At 40.2% G+C, this 9,806-nt stretch overlaps 1 protein-coding gene across 1 annotated transcript; it reads left to right on the top strand.

Annotated features, from left to right (window-relative positions):
- Positions 1-750: 750 nt before the first annotated feature.
- On the top strand, positions 751-7,349 carry ZFAND1 (zinc finger AN1-type containing 1). The gene is made up of 8 exons (XM_021550542.3): positions 751-814; positions 1,846-1,888; positions 3,117-3,156; positions 3,521-3,648; positions 3,734-3,825; positions 4,597-4,721; positions 6,549-6,704; positions 6,848-7,349. The coding sequence occupies exons 1-8, from the start codon at positions 760-762 to the stop codon at positions 7,016-7,018; spliced, it is 810 nt and encodes a 269-aa protein (XP_021406217.1). The 5' UTR covers positions 751-759; the 3' UTR covers positions 7,019-7,349.
- Positions 7,350-9,806: the final 2,457 nt, after the last annotated feature.

The raw sequence follows: 9,806 nt of genomic DNA, 5'->3' as shown, positions 1-9,806 counted from the left end.
TAAAATTTCTTCCTTGTATTCAGGTGGAAAATCCTGTGCCAACAGTTTCTGCCTGTTGCCTCGTCCTATTGCTTGGCGCCACGAAGAGCCTCGCCCCAGCCTCTTGCCACCCTCCCGTAAGAAGCTTATAGACATTGGTGATGTCCCCTCTCAGTCGTTTCTTCTCACGGCTGAAGAGGCTCAACGCTTTCAGTCTCTCCTTCGAAGGAAGGAATTGGAGACATGCCGCGGGACCGTGTTTTGGGAGGGCATCACCCTCGGGCACAAGCGTGCACGCGGGTCAGGGTTGGGAAAATAACACTGAATTCTGAAAAAAATGTGTTTTTCTACAAAACTGGGGGATGCGCCGCTAAAGAAAACTCAGTGGCACCAACAGGGTTCAGGGTGCACGAAGTGCTTCGGGCAGTCGGGCTACCTCCGCCCTGCCTCAGGGAACCAGCCTCTGCCCCATGGAACGACGCAAACAGCGACACAAATAAGACACAAAACATGCCTTTTTTCCCCCCTGGAACAACGCGAGGAGCACCAGCCGCGGCTCTGGGCACACCGAAGGCTGAGGCTCGGGCCGATCAGAGCAGGTTACCCCGAGCCCAGCAACGCCGCCAGCCCCGCCGCTCCGAGCCCGCGGGGTGGGCTCAGGCTCCGGCTCAGCCCGGCGCGGGCGGGTCCCGCCGGCCCCGGCCCCGCCCCGGCCCCGGCCCCGGCCCCGGCCGCCCCGGGCGGGTCCCGCCGCTTCTCCGCCTCCTGCGTGCCGCCGACATGGCGGAGCTGGAGGTGGGGCAGCACTGCGGGGTGCCCGAGTGCCGCCAGCTCGGTAAGGAGAGCGCGGCGGGTCCCGGCGGAGACGGGGATGGTGGGCTGGGGACAGTGCCGAGTTGCGAGGGGTGCCCCCCGATCGGGGAGTCCTCTGTGCTGCTGCAGCCCTGCGCGGCCCCGTGCCAGCGCCTGTCACCTCGGTTGTGTCACTGGGTGGTTCGTAGCCCGCTTGCCCCTTCTCACGCTTGCTGCCTTCAGTGATCTCGGAGAGTGTGACTGGAAATACAACAGCTCGGGAAGAAGCAGCAGAACCGCCTGTACCGAAAGCTTTCTGAGGGACCACTCAGATGAAGTGATCGAGATGATCGTGACCTTAGTTGCATGCTCCAGTTGCGTGGCGGTCTGTCAACATAAAATCCGAAAGATGGAAAAGCAGAGTAGTGGGCTGGACGTGGCATTTGTTGCCATTAATGACGTGGAGGAGTTCGGCAGACAGTGAAATGATTTTATGTGTAAGAATTTATGTGGTAGCCAGGGGATGTGTACAGATGCTTAGGAAGTGTGTGCAATTTTAATCACCTAAGAATAGTATGTACGATATGATGTGAAGAAGGGGCAGGATCATTATGACCAGTGGAGGAGATGCTCTCCCTTCCAAAGAGCCAGCATCTTCTCCAGTTGGCAGCCCATTAAAAAAAATGTAAATTGTCCACTGTCAGAAAATAGTGTTCTGAGTGGTCTTGCAATAAATTCAGTTTTTAACATAACTAGTAATGTTGATGACTAGCCATATGTTCCAGTGTCATAGCTTGATATTGAAAAAAAATTGAATTTAAAGCCTAATTCCAACTTCTGAAATTAATGTAAGTATAATTTACCTGCTCGTATGTTTTTGTGTAATAATAATTAGGGGAGTTAACAAAAGCCACTTTTAGCTAAAGTGTAGATGCAGTTGCTAAATATTCTTGTAAATATACCTACCCTGTGATGCTGGTAAACAAAAGTTAATAATGTGAAAATTAAGCTAGAAACTATTACCAAAACAAACAACCATGTTGTCTTAACTGAAAATAAATCTTTTTGTTTCAGATTTTCTTCCCTTTGTATGTGATGGCTGTTCAGGTATCTTTTGGTAAGTTCGTAGAATCACAGAGTGAAAGGGTCCCACAAGAGTCAACGAGTCCAACTCCCTACTCCTCACAGGATTAAAACTAAAGCATATAACTAAGTGTTATTCAGGCAATCCTTGAACTCCAACGGGCTTGGTGCCATGACCATTCCTGCGGAGCCTTTTCCAGTGCCCAACCACCCTCTCTAAGAACTTTTTCCTAATGTTCAGCCTGAACTTCCTGTGACACAGCCTCTTTCCATTTCCTCATGTTGTATGCTGGTCACCAGGATTTCCTCATCCCAGGAGAAGAATCCTCCACTTGCTGTCATTAAAGTTCATACAGTTGGTGACTGCCTAGTTCTCTAGTCTATCAAGAATCTCTCTGTGTGACTTCACCCTCAAGGGAGTTGACAGCTCTTCCTGGTTTAGAATGGTTGGTAACCATAACATGTATCCAGATTATTTATAAAAATATTAAAGAGCACTGGCACTAAAATGGAGCCCTGGGGAACTCCAGTGTCCACCAGATTGAAGCAATGGCATTAACTGTGACTCTCTAAGCCCAAACCATCAGCCATTTGCTCACCCGTTGTGCTACAGATTTGTCTAGCTGTGTGCTGGACCTTTTGTCCAGAAGACCACTCTGAGAGACAGTGTCAAAAGCTTTGCTAAAATTCAAACCACCACATTGGCTGGTTTCCCAGTGTCATATAAATGGGTGACCTTGTCACAAAAGGAGGTGGCTGATTATGTTTTCCTCTTGAAAAAAATTTGATATTTCTTGCAAGGTGGAAATCGAGGCCTGCACTTTGATTTACAGTTCAGGTTAGCAGAGGGCAGCTGAGAGAAACTCAGAGATTGGAGGCAGTTTTCACTTCTAACATATCAGAAGCCTTCAAGGGATTTCTGCCATTATGGAAGAAATTTGAAAAATCAAGCTCTGGTTGCTTTGAACTCAACTCAAGTTAAGCATGCTAATGTCTTCATTCTCTTGAAATGGTTTGTTTATCTTGAAGCATAAGTTCCAAAAGCTAAACGTTTTACATTCTGAGAAGGAATATGATCTATCCATTCAAGAAGTGAAATGCATAGGATAGAACAAACTTTGGAGAAGATTCATTATCTAATTGAAGTTTTTCCATGCTAAAACTTGTCAGATTACTCTTTAAACACTTAAATGTTTTCACATGTAAGGTTTTTTTCCTGGAATGTTGGTAACAGTGTGATATTTTCTTCTTTTTCCACAAAGCCTTCAGCACAGGAGCCGAGATGCTCATGGGTGTTCTGAGGTAATCTAATAATATGTGGCAGTCTTACATTAAAATTCCTTGCAACTTAGCTGTTTGTTTTCAGACTAGATGAATACATATGGTATATAAGTGTGAATTATTTAACTGAGAATGTAAAAGGCTTAAAAAAAATGAATCTACTCTTTTTATTCTTGTCAGAAGTAAATTGACATTGAGTAGGATGACAGTTCTTGTTCAACCTCTGAGCTAAACTTAACCATGGCAAAAGTAGCAGAGAATAGCTGGACCAGGTTTGCCCACAAAATGGAGAGCTAGCACAGATCTTTGAGAAAGCTGGTTGGGTTGGTAACTTATATCTGTAGTATCTGGTTTTTTACACAAAATATTTTGTACATACTCCTAGGTGAATGTAAGAAACAGCACTGTGAAACCTGATCAGCACAGATCTTACCCATGCTCATACAAGGACTGCAATGGAAAGGAGCTTTTGCCAGTGTTATGTCCTTACTGTGAAAAACATTTTTGTCTCAGGTGGGTGGAACAGAGTGTTTAAACATCAGTATTCATTCACTAATGTATAGAAAACACAATAGAAGTTTTACTTTGTTGTTTACAGACATCGTCATCAATCAGACCATGAATGTGAGAAGCTGGACACACCGAAACCTCGAATGGCTGCCACTCAGCAGCTTGTTCAAGATATTATAGGCAAGATATTATTTTTCTTACATTTTTTTCAGAACGCTATTTGAGTTTTTGACCTCCTTTGAGGGATCAGGTTTGACCAAATAAGAAGAAAGCATGGGAGTTCCTTGGTTGAATAGCCCTAAACTTACATGTCAACATTTAATACTGTTCATCTTAACTGAGCCAAAACAACAGTACAAGGAGAATCTCTAAAGAATAAATAGGGTGCAGGTTTCTTTCAGAATTGTTGTTTTGTCATCATTCTACAAGTACTATGCTATAATGAATTGTACCTAGCCATTTTTATTTACATATTAATCCATGTGCAAACAATGCAGTTGTGTTGGATGTTCATGTCAATCTGCTGGATCACACCTAACAATCAAGATGGCTAGAAAAGTCTGATTCTACCATGTAATGTTTCGCAGGTTTTAAACAAACTCTAGCACTGCCCAGCTGGACAGTGGGATTATGTGTAGAAAGGAGGACCTGAAATGTTGCCATATGAATGCTGTGATGGCCACAGCTGTAGAAACTTCAGAATTTGTATCTATTTGGCTTTTGCAGCCTGTGTTTACATGGTGAAAATGTTCATCTACCTTTCAATGTAAAGGAATTCTGCTAGAACAAAAAATGCTGATACATGACTTTGGGAGAAAATGAACAGACACAAAAAGGGATGGGATCCTGTGCGATACAATGAGACCCAACAGACTAAGTGGGTCTATGTCATATAATATCCTCAGGAAACTCTCAGAATGATCACACTAACAGGAATAATATTGTTCTCAGATTCTAAAAAGAGTGACGAAGTGAAAAGCAAAAAACGTAAAGGAGCAAAAAACAGTGAGACAGCAGCAAAAGTGGCATTAATGAAGCTGAAAATGCATGCATGTGGGGACAAGTCTTTGCCTCAGGTCAGTGATGTTTGTTTTCAATAATTGAATTCTCAAAGGAACTGGAAAGATTTCTAAATTGTTTGATTTTCATGGAATTCCCTCAGCTTGATTTTGGATTTAATTTTGCAAGACCACAACCCCTTCAATGTACATTTTAGCCTGGTACCCAAAAGCAGTCTCACTAGTCTTATGTCTGTTGTAAGATGTCTGTGTGGAGTTTGGAGCAGTGGAATCAAATTCTATTACTTCATAGCAGAAATGTGTTTGCCTGCCACATGGCTGTCACATAACACTGCTGGGGTAAATGGGGTCTTCTGGGAATTCTTGGCAGAAAGATGACAGCACTAAGTTTATTAAATCTTATTATTTTAGCAGAATTTGATGATCAGCAGAACATAGAATTCATTATTATACTAGAACAGGATTTCTAGAACCACTGTAGCACAATTTTGTAAGTAGTGCAGCACAGAATTTTATAGCACATCTTAGCTTGTTGTTCCTTATAACCTGGACTCTTTGTGCAGATAGTGTCAAATCTTAATACTTGGCTAGCAATATCAATATTTCAGGTCACCTAGTCCTGAAACATGTAATTGCTTGGTTTTCCCACCAAGACTGAATTCATATGTTTGGGCATTGCAGTGGACAAAGTAAATCTTATCATAAGAATGTGCCTTAAGTGTTTGAGTTTGCTAATTTTGAGAGTGTGGAGGGATGAGTATGCCAACTTAGATTGGTACCAAGATGTTTCAGGTGCAGATTCAGCTACTCACCCAGAATTAGCATCTGAAGATTGAGAGTGTTGTATATACAAAACCATTTGTATGTGTTAAAAACCCATGTGAGAAATGATTTTCATAAACTGTATAACACAATTATCCCATTTGTGAAATGGGGAGGAAGGAGGTACAGATAACAGTCAGTACAATACAGTGGGTACTGTGATAATCTTCTTACAGCTGAGGTTTCTACACAGGTAAAGGGATGATTACTTGGGCATACTCCAGGTTTGTTCAGGCCAAAAAATCTGTCCAAGTTTCACTCATTTCCTGAAATGACAAGAAAGTACCTATTCTTGGGAATTATCCAAATCTCTATGAAGGTAAATGCAGTCCCCATCTAGAAACAGTTTTTCATGTGCCCTTTACTTCGGGAGTTAGTAAAGGGACCAACAGGTATTTTAAACTTCATAAGGGTAGTAGTTAATAAGAACATTGTCACCCTAAAAAAAAGAAGTCTGACAGTAGGGGGTTTAGTAAACATTTTACTGGTTGGAGAGCAGGAAAATGAGCTTCTTCCACTGGACATCTGATGAGTGTCTGCTGATTATTTTAAAATTCAAACAGCTTTAAGAAAGGCTTTACCCCATTTTCTCATAAGGAAGCTTTGTCTTAGAGCTCATTTTAGTGGACCATTACGTTTCTTGACTGAACCATTACTTTGAGGACAGGTGGAACATGCAGGCAACTCCATGATCATCCTAGGATTCCTGGATTTTTTTTTTTTCTTTTAAATGAATGTCATTGTCAGACTGCACAGCAGAGGGCATGGCAGTGTCAGCAAACCGTTGGTTAAATCCTGCCAGAGTGGTAAGACCATCAGCTTTACCACAAGCAAAAGCTTTTCCTAAGCCTTCCTTATTTTATCTCCAGTAAGGGTGGAACACCACCCCTCAGGTGCTCAAGGGAGAATTCCAACATAATTAATTTGCCAAGTGAATCACAGGGTTTGTTTCCTGCCCACAATTCATTTGGTCCCCAGAAAATGTGACCTCCTCTGTGAAGCCCTGGCATTGTGTCTTCATCAATTGTTTTAATTTTTGTCTTATTTTTCATGTTTTTCTAGACAGAAAGAATTTACTTTCAAGTATTTTTACCAAAAGGGAACAAAGAGAAAAGCAAGCCCATGTTCTTCTGCAGTAAGTGGAGTATTGGCAAAGTGGTAGATTTTGCAGCTTCCTTAGCAAGCCTTAAAAATGACAACAACAAATCAACATCCCAAGTAAGTAAGCAATAACAAACATTTTCCAGGTTGTTGCATTTTGGTTTTAGTTTTTGTTTAGCTATTTGTGCCTCTCCCACCCCACTTCTTTCATCTTGGATAGGCAAATCCTCGTGTTAATTTCTGTCCTATTTGTTTTACAGAAACTGAGATTATGCCATACTGCCTCTGGAGAAGCCTTGCCATTTGAGCACACACTGGAAACATGGCTATCTGATAAAGACTATCCACTGTACAATGGAGGGAATATAATTCTGGAGTATCTTCATAATGATGTTCTATTTATAGAAGATACAGAATCCTACTTTAGTTAGTCAAAACATTTTCACAAAAAAAATTCCAGTATTTTTTAGAAGCATGGTATTAAAGCAAGTCCAGTTTTCTTTTTAAATCACTGGTATGCCAGAATCTGTCTTCCATTGTAAAGACACAGTTCCCATCAATTTCTCAGTTGCTTGACTGACAGAAAAACTATGTCCTGAAAGAAAAATTACAATAACTAATATTACAGATATTCACATTCAGGGAATAAATTCTTGCTCTATTAAGCTGTATAATTAAAGAATTTTTTCTTAAATTTGCTATTTATTTTTGTGTAAGTAGTGGGGACAGTATATCTTAATAAATAATGAAAATGTAAACTTGCATTGTGACAGTTTTCTGAAGGAAAGAAACAAATTATGTTAATGCAGCATCTTTTCTACATGAACATCTACATGAACAGATTTGATGGCATTTGGAAACCAGCACTGTCCATACACCAGGTTCACCTTTTCTTCTTGTAATAGTTTAAGGACATTTGGGAGGAAAGCTTTATGAAGCAGAAGTGAATTCACTCAGGTGTCTTCCTGATTGTAAATCTTACTGTGTGATTAGGTGGGGGATAAAAGATCTCAGTAAGCCTGCCAGTTATTTTGCTTTACAGTACTCTTTACTGTAGTTTTAACATGACTTAGGTATGAATAAATTACTTTACTGGATGTGGCGGGGATATCACGCAAAGGAAGATGTTTTTGGTTTCCATGAAGGAAAGGGTTTTCAGTGGCTGGGTATTTTGGAAATCTTTGTCTCCTGTCAGTGGAAAGTACAGGAGCATTTTTCTGCTTTACCCTGCCTGTCTCTCCAGTTGTTACCTTGCTTTCTAGTACAAGAGGAATAGTTCCCTTTTCCCTTGTTACTTACTTTCCTCCCTTTCATCTTCAATTGTCTATTCATCTTTCTTTTAATCTTAGGCTGCTATCGTAAAGAATATGTATTAAGAGCCAACCAGCCTTGTGGAACCAGTGAACTGGGAAGAGCCCTAAACAGAACTTTTTTCCCACCCTGTTGCTACAAAGCAAGTGAAAAATACTTCTGTGCAACAGGGTCATTTTTTTAGCAGAAAATCTTCTGCTAAGTCTTTAAGAGTTTTCTACTTACACCCTTCCTCCTGCCCTTGATTTTTCTGCTGTAGCATTTGCAGAAAAAATAACTGAAATAACGTTTTTAGGGATAAAGAGAAGATAGACTTGGGATGCAGGCTGTAAATCTTTGAGGCGACCTCAAAGGTTTTACCAGCATGGTTGCTTTCATCAATTGCCAGTAATGGCTAAGAGCTATCAGCCTGTAAATGACAGTACAAACATGGCAAGTCACAGTTGATAAGACTCCAAAAAGTTTTCACTATCATCTTATTCCAGGAATGTGTCTAGGATTGTACACACAAGCTCATTCCAGGTAGTTTTCAGAAAGTGAGAAGCAAAACCAAATTAGTCTGACAGATAAATAATTGAGACAAGATGAAAACTCCACCCTAATCAATGGTACTAGGAACAAAAGCAGAAACTTTTCCAGACCTCTAGGTTGTTGCATAAGTAAGAACTGCTCTCATTTTACCATTTTAGATTCCAACATGCCTTTAAACAAACAAAACAAAACACTAAGTAAACTCATTATCTTAGCACATTTTCATACAGAAAATTCAACAACTACATTTGAAAAAAAAAATGAAAATACTTTGGAGGAGTCAGTTTGCATTTGAAACCACTGTTAATTTTACAGGTCTGTGCTTAGAAGGTGTTGAATTGTTTCACTTCTAAGTTAATAAACAGAACTTTATCTACTAGCAGAAGTTAAAGCAAAAAAAAATATATGTAAAGGAAAAGGAATTTATCAAAAGAAATACTTCCCGATTTTACAACAAACAGTACTTTCAGCCAAACTACAAAAATACGTGAATATCAAGCATTTTAGTTGTTCTAGCTGTAATTTTAGAGAATGCACAAGGTCAAGGATTTACAAACGTTTTGTGAGATGCTGTGGTAGCAGGTCCTGGCCTTTTTCTAGTTCAAACATTGCTGCAAGGTTGCCTGACATATGTTTGTAACATATGCAAAAGTGTGGAAAGGGTTTTATTAACACCGAGAGTTCAATTCTGCTTGGATACGTGACATGTTAGATCGGCTGGGCAATATTGTACTAAACAAGAAATAATATATCACACTAAGAAAGCAGGCAGTAATTTCTCATACTTTTATTTTCACAATTTTCTTTTCATGTGTCTGTTTTGGAAAAGTATGCACCCTGGGGTGTGATCAGTCTGGTTTGCAGACTTTTTCTATCAATATGTCACCTCTGTTCATCCAGTTTATCAGGTGACATATAAAAATACACCTTGCAGCTTACTTTTTCTCCTAGTAGCCTCATATATAAAATACAAAATTCCATTTCAGCTGGAATAGAAATTGTGGTTTGGATTAGGAAAATTCTTACACTTGTTAGGAGAGAACTTCAGGCATTCCTGTTTTACTTTTGCTGATTTTAAGGTGGATGCACAATTTGAAATCTCCTGTTAAACTCTTGCTGTAATGTTAAGTATACATTAATGATGTCAAAAAAAAAAAACAAAAAAAACAACGTTTTTCATAACATTCATGCAGACTAGATTGTACTTAGATTGTACTAAGGCATGTTCAGCTGCTTGCCTCAACAAAAACTGATCTGAGCCAAAGTGCCTCTCTTCAGTGGTTTGTGCGATTTTGGTAAAACCTTGTAAAGAATGATTTGAAAAATAATCAATAAAACCACAGCTTATCATCTCTGTAGTTCTTTAATGACTGTGAA

This window comes from Lonchura striata, chromosome 2 (genome assembly GCF_050655825.1).
Source record: "Lonchura striata isolate lonStrDom1 chromosome 2, ASM5065582v1, whole genome shotgun sequence".
NCBI lineage: Eukaryota > Metazoa > Chordata > Aves > Passeriformes > Estrildidae > Lonchura > Lonchura striata.
This window is presented reverse-complemented; position numbering and strand designations above follow the sequence as displayed.